Source organism: Ascaphus truei, chromosome 3, assembly GCF_040206685.1.
Source record: "Ascaphus truei isolate aAscTru1 chromosome 3, aAscTru1.hap1, whole genome shotgun sequence".
NCBI classification, from domain to species: Eukaryota; Metazoa; Chordata; class Amphibia; order Anura; family Ascaphidae; genus Ascaphus; species Ascaphus truei.
The window spans coordinates 389,255,204-389,274,426 of NC_134485.1; the positions used below are offsets into that span (position 1 = coordinate 389,255,204).

Genomic DNA, 19,223 nt, shown 5'->3' on the forward strand with positions numbered 1-19,223 from the left:
CATGTACCCCCCCACACAGTGTCCACAGTATACACCGTGTCCACAGTATACACCGTGTCCCGTGGTCCATGCTGCCACTGTGTGTGAGTACTCAGTTGGTGCACGTGTATAACGATACCTGCCCAGTGCGGTGGCACCTGGGCGTTCAAATATCTTCTCAAAGGATCCGCCGACCTCCTGGGCGACGTCCGGTTCCACCAGTGCGATGCTCTCTCAGGGCAGTCCACCCTGAATACAGTTCGGCTCTCTCGGGTAAGTAGGCCTGATCCCAAGCCTCTTCGCTGAAAGCGCAGCATCCGCTGTATCCTTTACTGTACTATATAGCACTAATGGGGCAGGGTCCCTAACCTAGGGCCTGTCCCTGAAGCACCACAAGCTATGATATGGCTCAGGACCTAACTGGGGCCTAGGGGGCTGCTGGCCTAATGCAGTGGGTCACAGACCTACCCCTAGCTCTTCCTGGTCCTGACTGCTAGCGTGGGCTGAGCGCGCGAAAAGTATCTCTTCTGCTGCCGAGATCCCTGCACTCCTATTGGCCCTGCTTGGCCACGTGTCTGCTGGCCACTGTGTCTGCTGGGAGTTGTAATCCCCGCAGCACCTTCCCTGCCTGTCAGCCCGCGCTCGCACTACTCCTGTGCATACGCAACTTGTAATGGCCGCCGGAGCTCCAACTGCGCATGCGCGAACTTGCGCAAGATGGCGGCGCCCTGGCCATGTGCTCACCCTGCGCAACCACTGGCTGTCCCTCATAACTCCCGGCACCCGCCGGACATTGCCGCACAACTCCGGCAGCACCCGCATCCGCCGCAGAGGTAAGGGGGTCCTAAGAGCTCAAGGGGTCCGGGGCTACACTAGGAACAGCATTGCTCCAACAACTATGTGAATCCAAATCTGGTTTTAGTCTTTTGTAAAGGGCCATCATTCAAGATATGCTCCCAGTCTCCTCTTTCTCCTTTCCCTCTCTTCTGCTCTTCTCAATCTGTCACGCTGCAGCCACAACTCTGACATCTTGCCCACTAACATGTCTGCACCAGGATTTATTTTTAAGCCCAGCAAATTAGTCGTTTTCCATTGATTGGATTACCTAATTGGATAATGTAAACAGAAGACTGTACAAGAAGATTGTTGAGAAGCTCCCCTTGCATCTCAAGGGGTTAATGTGCAAGAAAACTGTAGTCCAAGTAGTCTGTGTAGTTTCTCCATCATTGCTACTACATAGCCTCACATGCATTCAAGGGGTTCATTGAGATTTGACTTCTGTATAGAAATGTATTTAATTATCTACATCATGGGTTCGCAAACTTTTCAGTCTGCGCCCCCCAGCCTGCTTGCGTCCCCCTTCCCGACTTACCTGGTGTCTGGCATCTTCTGATGGTCACGTTATCATGACGGGGCCTCTGCAAACGCCCCCCAGAAAATTCCAGTTTGCGCACCCCTGACCTACATAATGTAATGCAGATATTTCTATGTGGAAAATTGTGTATAGTTCTATCGTACATCTTCGGTTAATAGACCTGCATGTTTTTAAGATGTATGCTGGATTATTTGTGTAGTTGGTGGTGGTGAAGGTTGGGAATTAGCATAGGAAGGCTGAGGAGAGTGCTTAAGGCCCCAAGAAGGGGCAAGGGGAGGATTACATTCCCTATATCACATAAGTGGTTAGTATGATCATGAGTATCCTTGGTGGAAGGTTTATAATGTTGTGTAACAAACATATTAACCCCATTTTAACCTGAGCTACTAAAGTGTTAATGTAGGGGTTTAAATAAGTCTTGTCAAGCCCCATCAGGTTTCTGAGGCCAACACCCATCAATTCATTTTTATCTCGTTGTTTTTTTTCCACCTGCGCAATGATTGGTGAGGCGAACACCCATCAATTAATTAATTTTCAATTTAAAGCAGCATTTCATGAAAAATCCTGTTTTTTTTTTTAATCAATTGTGTAGTGTTAGATAATACAAATGTCCTACTCTTTATGCTCTTTGTAATGATGTTTAATGTATTAAGCATCCTTGGGTTGCTATATCAACCATTTAGGAAACCACAGCACTTCATCTTTTGAAATATGCGGCCATATTGCATGCTCAGGGAAGCAGGATCTTGGCCGATCAATCACAGGAGAATGGATCGATCGCCAGCTTAGATGATTTCTCTGCCGTAAATATAAAAGGTACTGCCGCATTTATTAAAACAAAAAGAAAAAAAAAGCTCAAGAGGAAATGCCGCTATAAATACAATCTTGTGTTCAGTGGTTGGTGAAGTAACATCCTCATACAATGAAGTGTACGAGCTGTAACTGAACAAACATAACAATACGTGCCCGCGTTAACCTGAATGCACTTTTATGGATAGGAGTTATGTTAATGACTTATTTGCATCTCACCAATACCAACATTCATTATAGTTAACAACATGCTCTTTACAGGAGAAAACATGTTATGTGATTGTCATTTGAAGCTATATCATTAGTTGTATTGTAATGTTAAGTTGGGTTAAAATCACATTAAGTGACCTAATGGAGCTTTGCGAGTTTGGGCCGTATTGTACGTTGAATAGCATGGTTTGTCAATTAAAAATGATCAAATTCAAAAAAGCTGCACTGGGGAGGTAAAAAACTACCAATCCATTCTCTGCTTTCTACTATCACTGTCCTCAACATTCAGCCAGCCACCCAAAAGTAGTATGGATTACAATAAATGTTGCTGATGTATTAGGTGCATTTCTACAGGCAAGGAAATGGAACAGAACTGGAAGGTCAAGCTAAAGAATATGAAATGATGCAGTAATCTTTGAATGTGTTGCTTATTATTCACCTCATTAAACCAGGTTTAGCTGTACGATAATATAAATGAAAAAGGGAGCATTAAAACCCTCTAATACAGTATGTGAAATAAGTGAATTAAGTGTAGGAACAACATGACACTAGTATTGCATAAAACCAACACTGTAAAACAGATAAAATTGGCGCCTATGAAGCACTTAGCATAGCAAAAACAATGCCAAATAGATCCCACAAGAAAAATAAATATACAACCATTAGTTGGTGTGTGACACAGGGTCCTTGTTGAATCCAATTATGATGTCCATGGTGACTCCAGCCGTGTTGAGGCGCGCTGAAGCTGAGGGTAAGCGGGTGCTTTCCCTGGCCTTAGTTCGCATGCCGTCCGGAGGGGGGCCTCATTGGGCGAACCACTCACGAGACCAGCCTGCGCTCCCGTGAGCGCTCAAACTAGAAAATTAATGTCGGCTACGCTTCCGCACGCTTGCGGAAGCGCGTGCAAGCCCCTGCTAAAGCCGCTCTCATTGCGGCTGCAGGGGATCACTGCCGAGCGTGAGCGCGGCTCAGCGCCTAAGCGCTGACCATGCCCGCGGCCTTAAGCTGTTGTCAGACCTCTCAAGGCGACACTGTCTAACAGCTCCGCTCGCACCAGCCTTGAAGTCTAGCGCAATTCCCCAACCTATTCCGTCGCTCTCCTCCTCGATCAGCTGCCCAATAGTGAAGAACTCTGGGATTCCGTGCAGCAGCTTCAACTCCACACGTTTCGCAGTTTGCTTCCTCAGGAGTGTGTACTTAGACTGAGACAGTCCTTGCTTTTTGTATTCTCCTCCCCGGAGTGATAGGTTGCTGGGAGAAAACTTCCTAATCCAACAAATCAAAAAGGTGAAACAGTGTGCTCATTTGCATGTCGTTAACAAGAATCTCTAGCTGCCATGGAAGCATTGTATGCTAAGAAATAATGGCTAAAAGCAGGGTTGCAGACCTCTCTGAGATGTGAATGTGCTCACAAGTGATATTTTTATCTGCTGGATCTTTAAGTTTTAAATATTCTTGTTTTTATGGTACAGCCACAGTGCTTGGGTGCATTTTTTTTTTTTTTTTAAACTATAGAGTTTTCAACAGGGTTTGTGGAAGCAGAAAATACATCTGGTATATTTACACGAATTCCACAGTAACCTGCTCAAGCTACTTCAAAGGAAACGACATTTTAAAAGTTAATTAGATGAAAAAACCAAACATGCAAATGTTTCCCCCTATGCAGGCTCACTATCACACAATTGTTTTATCCACCCTTTGAACAGGCAGCCTCTCTTAAAAAGAGTAACACATTGCACGCTGTAATATTTTTTTTATTGACAATTTGGTTTAGGTAGTGCCCCATTTTTAATCTGGAAAATTCATTACAAACTTACGCTATGTCTGCTGGATGCAAACTGGTTTGCCCTGGCATCTGATAAAGTAATTTTAAACTAATTTGGTCACAAGTAGTGTTCATGCCACTAATTACATCAGCAGATTTTAAAAGGCCAGTATTGAATGTGAATGTCGTTGCTCTGAAGATATTTCAGCTTTTTCAAGTTCTAAAGTATTGTAAGGAATCGGGGAACAGGTCCTTTGCGACGTGTTCCCTCCTAACCTGTCACAGCACTGACATCCATTCTGGCACCAGCGCGTGCGCACAACCCCGCTCTTCTTAGAGAGCACATGCGTGCATCTCTTCTAGTGTGCCAAGGGCGTTTAGCTCCACCCCCTCGGACACGTCGCGCTTCTCTTGCGCGCGACGTGCACACGTGATGACGTGCAGCGCTCCCCAGCTGCGTGGCAAGTTCTCATCAAGCCCACTTGTCTCCTGCAGCCAATCTTTGCATCCGCCGAGGCCGTGCCACCTCTCCGCCTCCCTTGCTACTGGTTCCTGTGTGCTACAAATACCCTGCACTTCCCTTCCTGCTTTGCTGAGCATAACTTGTAGCCTTGAGCAAAGAAAAAACTGTGTTAAAGCTCCAGGAGGTTGGAAATAAAGCCTTTAGGCAGTAGTAAAATGATAATAGGAGTTGACACCGGAAAATAAAGGATTAAGGGGCTGCAGTTTTCTGTCTTCAGATAATGGTGACAAGGAGGGGACACAGGGGGGGACAACCAATTGTGAGGTGCAGTCACTAACGTCCCCCTTACCCTGGCTATGCCCGGCGTGGAGTACCCTTTACTCACGATGATACGCCGCCTTGGTCATCCTTTCTTGCTGCAGCTGCCCTGACGCTGCCAAAAGCGTCTCCTCCAGGCATCCGGTGGTGAAGCAGATTCTCATACACAGCAATAGAACAAGGTAAGAATCAAAAATCCAGCCGCTCCACGATACAAAAAGTAGGCACTCACCAGCAAAAAAGGGTTTAAAAAGGTATACTTAATGGACTACATAAAAAACAAAAAAACAGACAGTACTAACTACTCTCCCACATCTTTCACGCCTACTGTGGCGCTTTCTCAAGGAGTTGAAACATGTGGGAGAGTAGTTAGTACTGTCTGTTTTTTTGTTTTTTATGTAGTCCATTAAAGTATACCTTTTTAACCCCTTTTTTGCTGTGAGTGCCTACTTTTTGTATCATGGAGCGGCTGGATTTTTGATTCTTACCTTGTTCTATTGTAGCCTTGAGCTGCTGCTTTTTTGTGCCTTGCTCTTGTCTTGTGTTTCTTGCAGTTTGGATTTTACGTGTACCGACCCGGCTTGACTTCTAAACCCCACTGGATATTGACCCCGGCTTACCCTCGACTCTGCGGACCTCTTCAACCCAGACCACGGATACAGGCTTCCACGATTCTAACCTCTCCATCCCCAGACCATGGCTTAACGAACTTTGACAATTCTGATCTCTCCATCCCAAGACCTTGGCAAGTATCAGGACTAACCCACTCTCTCCAACCCAGACCCGGCTACGTTGACATTCCGCCTGCCAGGCCCGCTTCCGCTGCTGTGGGTGCGTGGTTCTATACTTCCCCACCTCAGTACCGGGGTCCTGGCTTGCTCATGGGTAGCACAAGCGTTACAAGTATATAAAAATTATATCTGTCTACATAAAATAATTGAAAATATATACATTACCTTTACTAACTATGGGGTACATTTTCAGTACAGTATGCCTCTTTGGGGCGTTAAAGGCACAATACAAGACGGCAAAAAGAAGAAAAAAAACGGAGCTGAACCCCGTTAATTTCAGCTCTGGGGAACCCCTCCTTCCAGAGATACTTACTCAAAGGAGGTGCCAGTAGCTCCTCCGGCTCAGCAAGCAGGGCTTTCAAGTTTGAAGCTCCTGCGTCACATTAGGCCAATAGGAAACCAGACCAACGACGTCACGGCTTCCTATTGGCCCGCAGGCCGGGAAATTGCTGAAGAGCGGACATATTGTGAACCATGGTAGCCAAGAAGAGCGGCTACCAGCACCTAATTCACAGGTATCTCCAGACGCAGGGGCTCTTGAACCCTGTTAATTTCAGCTCCAGAGACCTCCTGCTTCAACCCTATATAAAAAAAATAATAATTAATTTGCACAAAAATCCGCCACCTGGGATTGCCTCTTTAAAAGAAACATAGAAATTGATTTGGAATTTTTGACCACCTTTTCCCTACTTGCATTAAAACTTTTGGTACAAATCCTAAGCTTCTAAGAGAAACCCATGACTAGCTGGGCTACTAACGGGTTAATATTTATAATACTTTTTGTAAGAAATCCTCTTGTATAATCCTATGGTAAACAAGTATGATATATCCCACTCGCCATCATTGCATTGCAAGCACTTATTAACACTCATTTCTACGCATTGTCACTTATTTGTATCACTAGCGCTAACAAACGCAGGGTTAATAGAAAAAGAGGACAGAGGAGCTCAACTATTATATGGTTTTCCGTTTAGCCTTGTGATTGAACGCAGGTATTTTCCTATACATCAAACACAGTATCTTCAGTCTTCAACTAAGGAAACCCGGGTTTCACATTTCAGACAAGCATCTGTATCCCAGCCAAACTGGTCATGGGACATTATGTACCTGCCGGAGAGTCCTATGAGCCAGACTATACATTCAACGGCTTTATTCTTCATACAGGGAGATGTTTTTAATATGAAAAATTAACATTTTGAAAATTAAAGATTTCTACAGAGTTGCAGTTCACCTCACTCCAGTTCATAGGACGCTGTGAGGCACATTATGTCCAGGGTTGTTTATTTATTTTATAAAATGTTTTACCAGAAAGTAATATATTGAGAGTTAACTCTCGTTTTCAAGTATGTCCTGGGCATAGAGTTATGATGGCTACAAATACATAGTTACATTAAGTAAACAGGGTTATACATGAAATACAAGACATTGCATGCACACTAAGAGATAATATATGTTATACTGTAGGTGTATGTAACAGTTACAGACCAGATTAAAATGTGAGACCACTTTAGTTTTGAAAGAACTTAGACTGGTGGTGGCTGTGAGAGTCTACGGTCGATTGTTCCAGTTGTGGGCTGCACGGTGAGGGGAGCGGCCGTATACTTTGTTGATCCTTGAGACCATGAACAGTCTTTTGGAGTCAGATCTCAGATAAATGCTGCATGTGGTAGGGATGAGGAGCTTCTTCAGATAGGTTGCCACCACTCCGGGTTTGACCCGGAGACTACAGGTTTGGCCACGTATCTCCGGGTTTACATAGGGTAGTGTAACAATGGAGCAGCGCACAGCCAAAGGGAGTCAGGGTCCAAATAGATAGAAAAAATCCTTTATTGAGAAGACATGCTGTAAGGAGGTAACAAAACCCTCCTACGCCTGATATTTTGAGGTACTTCATCAAGTTCCAGGTGTATGAAACATGTAATAATCTTCTCAGTAAACGATTTTTTCTATCTATCTATCTATTTGGACCTTGACTCCATTTGGCTGTACTCTGCTTCCTTGTTAAGCTACGGCTCCAGTCCTCCCTGCTGCATGTGCAGCTGGCAGCGTGTGCAGAGACTGCCAATCGCGGCTGTAGTCAGTAGGGGAGCTTTAGGGGGAGCAGGCCATGAAGGGGGGCGCGATCAGTAGGGGCATATCTGCCCTGCCATTGGCTGCGCGCTGCTACAGCATGGGAAATCAAAAGTTTTCACTGCCAGCATACGCGTCACAGCGCTTTGCGCATTCACACACAGCCACTGGGGCCTGCCCCATAAAGGGCTATGGCGTGCACCTCCGTGACCACCGGGGACTCAAGCCTTACACTATCCTTTGATCTTGCTACCAGTGGCTGTCATGCCTCCATACAGATTCAGGAAGTGGGTCAGTGACAAAGAAATCAGAAGAGAATGTGAGTACAGGCATACCCCGTTTTCCGTACACCCGCTTTACGTACACTCACAAGTACGTACATTTTTTTTTTGTTGCACCTTACCCGTGTACGTACACGTGCTTCGCGAGTACGGACACCAGGGGGCAGCGTGCGCAACTCAACACTCCTGCAACCTCCTTCATGCTTGTCTTCATTATGGAGCGCTCGATCTCCCTGTTCCCTCTGCCCTCCCATCTGTGTCCGTTCCCCCTCCCATCTGTCTCCGTTCCCCCTCCCATCTGTGTCCGTTCCCCCTCCCATCTGTGTCCGTTCCCCCTCCCATCTGTGTCCGTTCCCCCTGCAATCACGCTTCCTAAAGCAGCAGCTAAACCAGTGAGTCCGCTTCCTCCTTCTCCCTTCTCCCCCCTCCTCCCTCCTCCCCCTTCCACCCTCCTCCCCCTACCCCCCTCCTCAGAGCTCTGCGAAGCTTTGCATGTGATGTGAATTACAGACTGCAGTGTGAGGGGGAGAAGATCTTCTGCTGCAGTCTTTGCTTGCTTGTGTGTGTGTGTGTGACTGTGTGTGACTGAGTGACTGTGTGTGTGACTGAGTGACTGTGTGTGACTGAGTGACTGTGTGTGTGACTGAGTGACAGTGTGTGACTGAGTGACAGTGTGTGACTGAGTGACAGTGTGTGACTGAGTGACAGTGTGTGACTGAGTGACTGAGTGTGACTGAGTGACTGTGCGTGTGACTGAGTGACTGTGCGTGTGACTGAGTGACTGTGCGTGTGACTGAGTGACTGTGCGTGTGACTGAGTGAGCGTGTGACTGAGTGAGCGAGCGTGTGACTGAGTGACTGAGCGTGTGACTGAGTGCGTGCGTGTGTGACTGAGTGCGTGCGTGTGTGACTGAGTGCGTGCGTGTGTGACTGAGTGCGTGCGTGTGTGACTGAGTGCGTGCGTGTGTGACTGAGTGCGTGCGTGTGTGACTGAGTGCGTGCGTGTGTGACTGAGTGCGTTCGTGACTGAGTGTGTGCGTGTGTGACTGAGTGCGTGCGTGTGTGACTGAGTGACAGTGTGTGACTGAGTGACAGTGTGTGACTGAGTGACAGTGTGTGACTGAGTGACAGTGTGTGACTGAGTGACTGTGTGTGTGACTGAGTGACTGTGTGTGTGACTGAGTGACTGTGTGTGTGACTGAGTGACTGTGTGTGTGACTGAGTGACTGTGTGTGTGACTGAGTGACTGTGTGTGTGACTGAGTGACTGTGTGTGTGACTGAGTGACTGTGTGTGTGACTGTGTGTGTGACTGTGTGTGTGACTGAGCATGTGACTGAGCGTGTGACTGAGCGTGTGACTGAGCGTGTGACTGAGCGTGTGACTGAGTGACTGAGCGTGTGACTGAGCGTGTGACTGAGTGACTGAGCGTGTGACTGAGTGACTGAGCGTGTGACTGAGTGACTGAGCGTGTGACTGAGTGACTGAGCGTGTGACTGAGTGACTGAGCGTGTGACTGAGTGACTGAGCGTGTGACTGAGTGACTGAGCGTGTGACTGAGTGACTGAGCGAGTGACTGAGCGTGTGACTGAGTGACTGAGCGAGTGACTGAGCATGTGACTGAGTGACTGAGCGAGTGACTGAGCGTGTGACTGAGCGTGTGACTGTGTGACTGAGCGTGTGACTGTGTGACTGAGCGTGTGACTGTGTGACTGAGCGTGTGTGTGTGACTGAGTGCGTGTGTGTGTGACTGAGTGCGTGTGTGACTGAGTGCGTGTGTGTGTGACTGAGTGCGTGTGTGTGTGTGACTGAGTGCGTGACTGACTGAGAGAGAGAGACTGACTGAGTGTGAGAGAGACAGAGACTGAGTGTGAGAGAGACAGAGACTGAGTGTGAGAGAGACAGAGACTGAGTGTGAGAGAGAAAGAGACTGAGTGTGAGAGAGACAGAGACTGAGTGTGAGAGAGAGACTGAGTGTGAGAGAGACAGAGACTGAGTGTGAGAGAGACAGAGACTGAGTGTGAGAGAGACAGAGACTGAGTGTGAGAGAGACAGAGACTGAGTGTGAGAGAGACAGAGACTGAGTGTGAGAGAGACAGAGACTGAGTGTGAGAGAGAGAGAGAGACAGAGAGAGAGAGACAGAGAGAGAGAGACAGAGAGAGAGACAGAGAGACTGAGTGAGAGAGAGAGACTGCGAGAAGGAGAGAGCTGCTATACAGTACTGACCCGCGTGCGCGCCTCTCACCTCCTTGCTTCCTCCCATTCATTTTATTTGAATAAAGCCTACTGTATTTATTTTGGTTACAAATGCATTATTTACATCAGTTATGCACGTGTATGATGTTTGCAGTACAGTACATGCATTGTAAAGTGGAAAAAAGGCTTGGGGGAGTGTGAAGCACTTTCATCAACCTTTGCCTTCAAGGAATATCTATCCATTGCTAATAATTTACAAGACTACTCACTACTCACAATCTGATTTTGTATTTTATTTGTATCGTATGCATTATTGTACGTTAAGCATTGTTGTAACTTAGAATATACATATAAACTGAAGAGAAAAAAACCATTACATGAAGCCAAAATCTAATACACATTGAAAGTAGTGTGTGTGTGTGTGTGTGTGTGTGTGTGTGTGTGTGTGTGTGTGTGTGTGTGTGTGTGTGTGTGTGTGTGTGTGTGTGTGTGTGTGTCAGGTTGGACACTGTGTGCAAACAGCTCAATATGCAAAATAATCCACTTTGCAACAAGTATACTGGAACTGCATTAGTTTTAGCACTGAAACACATCATGCCTTCTCTTTTATATTTCATCTATGTGTAACGGGTGTTCCCTATGACTACCGCCGCTACTACTTGCTGTACAACCTGTGTGGCTCTCAGGAGCCTAAGCCTCCGCTTGGGGAACCTGGGGTACATCTTTATCATACATCTCTAGGTGCAACGCCTCCACCTGGGAGGGATCCCAACGGAGTGGGAGGAGGCCCTCACAGGAACAACCACACAACACTACCGAATATAAAACAGGACGGGCTTTACTGCATGGAAACACACAAATCACGTAACAGCATAACATCAAAACAGCATAACATCAAAACAGCATAACAGCATTATGCGCCACGGCGGACGCTAACCACACTAGGCGTCACGGCGGACGCTATCACCTCTAGGCGTCACGGCGGACGCTATCACCTCTAGGCGTCACGGCGGACGCTATCACCTCTAGGCGTCACGGCGGACGCTAACCACCCACAATGTGACCCCACCCTGTGTCCAGTAACCCCCACCCAAATGTCTCGTGTTCTCGAAGTCAAATACCACTGTACATGTGTGTGTGTGACTGCGCAGCCACTATGTTGGGTGATAGGCCTGGTTGGTGCACGTGAGTTGCAGGTTACCTGCCCGGGCTCCAGCCACGGGTACCGCGATATAAATCCACACGATCCGACGGGGTCCTCCACACCGCGTGGGTTGAAAGTCCAGCGCGACAATGTCACTCCTTGTCGCAGGGTCTTGGGTGGTGTTCTGAGCCCAGAACCCACCTCACAGGGCCGCACGGCTTCAACACTGTGTCCCTGTCTATTCAACCAATAAATGGGGTAGTGTCCCTATCTAGGGCCTGTCCCTACGCTCCACAAGCTAATAGATGGCTCAGGACCTAACTGGGACCTTGGGGGGCTGCTGGCCTAATGCAGAGGGTCACTCACCCCTGCATCCACCTCCTACCCCTAGCTGGTCCGGATCCTGAGTGCCTGCGTGGCTGCAAAACCCCGCGAAATGTATCTCCTTGCTGGCAGGGGAATCTGGCCTTCTGATTGGCTCCCTGGCGTCAGGTGTCTCTGCCCCTATGCACCCTGGGGGCTGGCCGTCTATTCTCGCGCATGCGCGAGCTATCTGGAGCCTCCCGCGCTAGCTGGCCTCCTGCGCATGCGCGAGCTACCTGTCATGGCGGCGCCCTGCTCCGCTAGCCGCCGGGCCGGTGGCAACGCGATCGCGGCCTTAGCGACGGCCCGATCGCGTCCCCGGCAACCGGCCTGCTCGCCGCTCGCGTCCCCGGCAACCGCCCGATCCGCTTCCCTAGCAACCGGCCGCAATACAACCACGCGCGCAACGGGGAAGGAGGGGGTCCTGGCTACATATGTATTTTGAGACAACACAGGTTATTTTGTAATGCGAGAAATGTTATAAAGCAACTCAAATGTAGACTGAATGGCATGATCATTTCAAAAATAGGGGTTTCTTAAAATGATAGTCTCTATTCATATAGATAAGGGCAGGGCAAAGGTGCTATTTCACCAGCAGGATCAATAATGTTTGGCTACATCTGCAAAAACAAATGTCTTTTCATTGGGGAAAGTGGAGAAGTGTTCAAATCAATTGTTTATTTCAACCTTATTCCACCATGTCCTTTTAGAAAGCAAATAAAGATAAGGGGGAGAGGGAGTTTTGCCTGTGCAAGAACTTGCCAAACACACAGTGACATCAGACAGAAGTGAGCAGCAAGAGGAAATCACACTCTTCTCAAGTGCCAGCTCACAACGTTTACATAATAACATGAAAAATAATGACAAAATAATAAAAGGGTGTCAGATTTGGGTAAATACAGTAGGCACCAATCACCCAGATGTAACCCGTTAAATACAAAAAGGGAAAGACTCAAAATGAACTAATGACAGAAACATGTTTGACTTTTTATTTTTAGTTTATTTATGCATATAGCTGTGTGTGTTGATATGACATACCAGAGGCAGAACAAGTGCAGGGCAGCCGTCCCAGGCGAGTCTTATAGAGGGCGCAGTCAGAATTCTGTTTATTGTACAGTTTTTGGGGCATATTCTCAGAGCTTTGAGGCGCCGTTCCGTGAGATCTCATTCACTTCAATGGGGCTTTTGGGTCAGATCTCGGAGCTTTGAAAATATGCCCCAAAGAATATCAAGCATCAGTGTTGGGGGGGGCGGTGAAATTGCCACCGGCGTAACAATACCCAGTTTCGTCTCTGCGATGTACTATAAAAGTATTTGCTTAAATTACAAGAAATACCTATTGTGTTTATCATTATATTACTGTTGTATTATCTTTGTTTTGTTTTTTCATATCAACATCCTTTGATAAACAGTGAAATATAGAATAAATAAAGTTGAAGTTACCCAAACGAAATCATCCTTTTGATATGACTGGAAATTCTGGTCAAAGCTGAAGGTTTGAGCGGTTATTCTGCCATGCATGGACCTAAATGAGAGAACATAGAAGTTGTATTGGTTTTTTTTTTTAACATACAGTATATAATATAAATTAAATGTGATAGATTGATAGATACACATATATAAACAATGTGTGGTTGATCTCCAATGGGTGCTAGGGGGTACACCAACGAAGTAATTATTTGTGGGCTTGAGAAAGCCTAGAGAGAATAGGGCCAAATAATGTTTGATATTTAATTGTTTTCATCCTCCAACCCTATTGTAATCCGCTGCGGAATAGGTTGGCACGTTAAAAATGATTATAATAATAAAACTTTCTCCTCCAGACCATGTGTAATATCTTTGAAAAAGTCCGTGACCCGGACGAAACGCGTCAGAGGATGACTATGGCTGTTCACTTGTTTGATCAATAAAGTTTTTTATTTTTCTACATGCGTTTGGCTGTTTAGAGGAGTCGTGACCGCGGCGTCACTCGTTTTTTCACTCATGTGTAATATCACTAATAAAGACATGAAAGAGAACCGGTCCCAGTAAAGGTTCCTGAATTACTCCACTGGATACCTGCCCCCTCCTCTGAATATACTCCATTTACAACAACGTCTGTCACCCAATGTCTTATCTATTCCGCCACGTTATTTGTTTGACATGGTATCCCCACAGTAAATCCATGCTGTCTGGGATCTTGTAAATTGCTGGAATTTAGATATTCAACAATCCCCACTGCGGACATCAGGCTCACTAGCCCAAAAGTTATCAGCCTCCTCTCTAGTTCTGCTTTTGTCAAATGGGACTACGTTTGCTCACCTGGAACTTGTTAATAGTGTCTGGTTAAATATTTCTGTTAATGGTGTTGCCAGCACTCCACTAAGCTTGTTTATTATCCTTGGATGTATCCCGCCTGGTCCCATTGACTTCTTCACTTTCAGTTTTAAAAGTGATGGGAGATGCCATAAATTTGAGGTGTAACTGCCGACGTAACTTGTTTTATTGAGATCTTTACCCCCCTCCTCTTTGCCCTATCAATTGAAACACTTGCCTCAAATATCAGAGCCTGCCCAAACATACAGGGTATTACAATTGGCAACACAAATGACAAAATCTCGCTCTTTGCAGACAATATTATAATAACATTAGCCAACCCCCTAACATCAGTATCCAATCTCCAACACCTAACAGAATTCAGCAAAATATCTGGCTACAAAATTAATAATGACAAATCGGAGGCCCTAAGTTTAACTCCCCCAACTATTAAATTACTAAAACTAAATTTTTATTATAGATGGCGTTCCTCCCACCTCAAGTACTTGGAAGTAAATATTGACACAAATTACAACTCTCTTTATCAATGTAATTACCCATCCTTATTTGATAGGATTAAAAAAGACTTACTGATTTGGAATAAATTTCAGATCTCGTGATTCGGGAGAATACATTCTATCAAAATTAATATTCTCCTCAGACTATTATACAGTATTATTTCCAAACTCTCCGGCTCCAGATACCTGAGCTAAAAAGTCTGCAAAATAAAATATTTAAATTCATTTGGTAGGGCAAAAAGACCTAGGACGGCTAGGTCAGTCATGCTGACCTCAAGGGCAAGAGGAGGTCTGGGGGTGCCAGATAGTCCGAAATATTATCAAGCCGCCCAGCTCAGACAAGTGGTAGTTTGGAATGCCAACCCAAAACTATACTGCTCGTTAGCTATCGAATCCCAGTACTCAAAGGCATTCCCTGTACCAGTGTCCCTCTGGATTCATGAGAAAAAAAAGAATCAGGTATAAAAATATTTGAACTAGGGTCAATGAAGCGTACCTGGAATATCTGGACCAAAGCAACATTTGGGAGTTCGCAGCAAAAACCTCCATATTCACTACGACCAAAGAAAATATTTACAAGATCTTATACCATTGGTATCTCACTCCAAGTAGGTTGAAACAAATCTATTCCGAAGCGTCTAATCTGTGTGGGAGGGGTTGTGGGCAGAAAGGCGATATGGTCCACTTTTGGTGGAACTGCCCTGCTATCCAAAAATATTGGCTTACTATCCAAAACATTATTAGGAGACATGACAGGGCAATCAATCCCTATGAACCCATTAACTTACCTATTGGCTAAACCAGTGGATGATGTTAGTCATCCCTTAAAACGTCTAATCTTATTCATTTTGGACAGCAGGCAGTTGTGCAATCGCGGTTGCCTGGAAGAAACAAGCCCCCCCACCAAGACAAATGGTGGGGGAAAAAAAAGACTAAAATGAGGTGATGACGATGGAGAAGCTGACTGCTTTTCTGAGACACTCCACTAATACATTTTTTTAAATTTGGGATCCATGGCTGGAGAGTTGAGATGAAGAGAATTGGACTGGTCTAAGCGATCTAGACAGGGTGCAACTCAGGGCTGATTGGTATAATGCCCCCCCCCCCAAAAAAACCCCAAAAAAACCCCAAAAAAAAACGGGGTGGCGGAAAATACAGTCTCAGACAAAATTGGATATGACTGGTTTAGAAGTGTGATCATTAATCTATTCATGGTTTTGGTGGACAGGATGGAAGGTTGTAGCACCCCTCTCTCTCCCCACCCTTGTTACTCCTTATCATTTGTCTTTATAGAAACTCAATACACTGTAATTCCAATCAAACCACTATTTATATACCTACGGATGTATAATATGGTCAATATCTGATTATATACCCTTGCATTGTTTTCAATGTCAATTGAAATGTCAATGTTTTTCAATGTCATTTTATTATCTATCTGTACTTACTGTTGTACTTCTGTTATTTGTGTTATGTTGACAAACCGAATGAAATATTCGAAACAAAGAAGGGCTATCCCTCCTGTATTACATTATAACTGCCTGCACCCCCCAATATACAGCGGAAACATATAGCGCAAACACTGTAGTACCAACAGGACTATCCCTCCTGCATTACCGCTTTATGACACTTGTTCGATCTTGATGGTATACTATGTAACCTTTTTGTGAGACATCATGCAATTGTATCAATACTCAACAACTGCTGAGACTGGTAATGCAGTGAACAATTTGCAGTCTCTTGCTGTGGGGAACAGCGTAGCTGATCCTTCTCTATGCAAGCTGTGTGTCCGGTCGATGTGACAGTTTGTCGCTTTTGTTGGAGTGACCACCGGAATTGTGCGGAGAGTGTGGACCGGCGAGCAGTTCATGACCTGGATTCAGCTGAGCAAGTTAGCTAGGCACCTTATTTTATGTAAATAATATCTAGAAGTCTAATCATACCCCGGAACGGGCACTTAATGTGTTGAGGAGGTGGCCTACCATGAGCTTTGTCAAAATGTACAACCATCAAGAGGACTATTCCTCCTGCATTACATTATAACTCACTAAATCCATCAATATACCGTACAGTGGAAATATATAGCGTAAACAGTGTAGTAGGCTACTACAAGTCAAGTGTTTTTATACCTCATTGAGACTTAACCAACACGTAACTGGTAAGATCAACTACTGCCTTCTATATTTACAGTTGTCTTACACTTTCCTGGCTGTTTGCTGCTGTTGTGGAACACCAGGATCACCTACCTGTCTGACTAAAGCTAATCCCCTATAGAAGAAAGTTTGAACATTGTAATGTTTGTCGCAATTAATCAAAATCAAATATCTCAGCCATTTCAAACACCTGTCATCTATCATCTGTAACCTGTTACCCGCTATCAACTACATCTCCCAATTATCTCCACAGTGCGTTCTACCTGCCCGACATCTGAGGAGCCTAATGTCATCCTCACATCAGAAGCATAAAGTTTCATTCTACCACTGACACATCGCAGCACAAGCAAAACTACCAGCACATTGACCAAATGCCAACAAAAAGTGCCTTGCCCCACCGAAAACCACCAGAACTAGCACTCCTCCTCTCATCCTCCCTTCAACACAACCCCTTACCTAAGCAATATTGCCAACTGCCAATCGACTGCCTCTTGTTCCAGTTACCAGACATTCTTGCTTATTATTACTTACTATAACTATTGTTATTAACTAATATGTAACTATAACTTTACTCCCCTCCTTCCTCTCCTGCACAACCGGTTCCATATATTGTTCTCATTTTTGCTCCACCCAAATGCTCAAAACGCTTAGTTCCCTCTCCCAGTGACTTGTGACTTTGATTGTCCACTTTCCAAGTGCTTCAACATTTACCTAATTGGTGTTGTAATATCTATTGGATTGGTCCCTTCCCCAGTGGTCCTACTCTATATCGTTCCCTCCCACCCCAGCTTCCATCGCATTCCCAGTGTTTAGTTCCCAGTACTAAGACATGATTCCCCCATTAACTGTACCCTTTAGTCCTACACAGACTGCCGCATCACTAAATGACACCTCCATCGACTATCCCCACTACCCCTTACCCTTGCTGAACTACCATTGTTCAACCCAACCTCACAAATCATTATCAGTCACTAACCAAACTATCCTCTCCTCTGCCCCATCCTCTCCCTCAACCACCCCATAGCATGATCATATGTCCCTCCTTGCTACTCATCCTCCTTCCACTCCCTACGCCCATCCAATACCACCATCCTTCCGAATACCTGTCCTCACAACAAGCCAACCTCCCCTCGCCAACCCCAGTAACCTCATATACCCCCTACTTGTCAACTCCTCTCACCTCCCCCTTCATTCCCCACTCCCAACCCAACCTCCATCAACCTCCCATTCTCTCTCTGGATTGCCAGATCCATCTGCAATAAGACCACTTTTGCCCTTGATCAATTCCTACTGTACAAAACAATCTTGCATTTCTCGCAATCACCGAAACATGGAACCCCACCAAAAACACTGTCACCCCCACTGCCTAATACATCTAAGCAATCCCATACCCCACGTCACACCGGCACTGGAGGAAGAGTTGGCCTCGTCTCGTCATCCTGGATACCTGCGCACAACCCCCCTTTGAATTCCATGCCTGTTCTCTCTTTCCTCCTACTCAATTAACTCCTAGCCCAATTAACGTAATTTTTCATCCCAATGGCTCAACCACACTATTTTTCTATCAGTTTGACTGCTTCCTCTCTTCACTCTCACCCTCTCCCAACCTCCTTGTCGTCCTCTGTGCCTTTAACCTTCACAACCCCACCACTGCCTCAGCCTTCACTCCCCAGATCTCCTCCTTTGGAGTCACTTAATCTCCCCCCCACTCACATACACAGAGGCACCCTCGACCTTATCCTTCTGGCAAGATGCCACACAAAGTCCCCCTCCACACTCCTTGTCCCACCTGCCGATCACCTCCTCCTCTCCACCATCCTTTGCATCACCCTCCCTCTGCACCCCCACTCAATCTCATTCTTCGCAGAAACTTCTACTCCATTGATCCATCCTCCCATACCTTCTCCAACTCATCACTCCTCCCTTAATTTTCCTAATCTCCCACTGAACTCTGCCTTATCCACCCTCCAATCTACATTATCCTTCTCCCTCGATTCAATCGCACCACACCACCCTGTGCATCCTACCACAAAGCCATCTCAACACTGCCAACTCCAAATACTCTGTCTCTCCCTTCGCAAAGCCGAGAGTTCATGGACATCTTTCCATTCCCCATCCTCACTTGACACGTTGCAATCCCTCCTTTTCCGCTCTTTCCCAAAGGCAGTAGAAATAAGCACTCATACCAAAATCCTCACACTACACCCCAATTACACTGCCAAAAGCAGGATTAATTTAAGGGCTTACACCTAAAGAGTCTACGGTCCTCCTTTCTGCCTGCAAAATACACCATTTCCACAAATTCCCAATTTAGACAACAGGATGGTAAATCGTGTACGAAAATGTGGACAGTCACTTCAAAAAGATAATAGGTTCAATTGGAGCTCAAAAGATGGAATTTATTCAATTTTAAAATGTAATAAAACAAAAAGGTTACAGATCACAAGATTCCAAAATTACATTCTGTACATAGGGTCATGCAGTTATAAAATAA

At 45.7% G+C, this 19,223-nt stretch overlaps 1 protein-coding gene across 6 annotated transcripts in view; it reads right to left on the bottom strand.

Moving 5' to 3' along the window:
• The window catches only part of CFAP300 (cilia and flagella associated protein 300), an 82,673-nt gene that overhangs the window by 62,147 nt on the left and 1,303 nt on the right, over positions 1-19,223 (bottom strand). For all 6 annotated transcript variants that reach the window (XM_075592433.1, XM_075592432.1, XM_075592435.1 and 3 more), the window contains exon 2: positions 13,207-13,288. In XM_075592433.1, the coding sequence (XP_075448548.1) occupies positions 13,207-13,288 (82 nt within the window). The remainder of the gene's footprint in view (positions 1-13,206; positions 13,289-19,223) is intronic.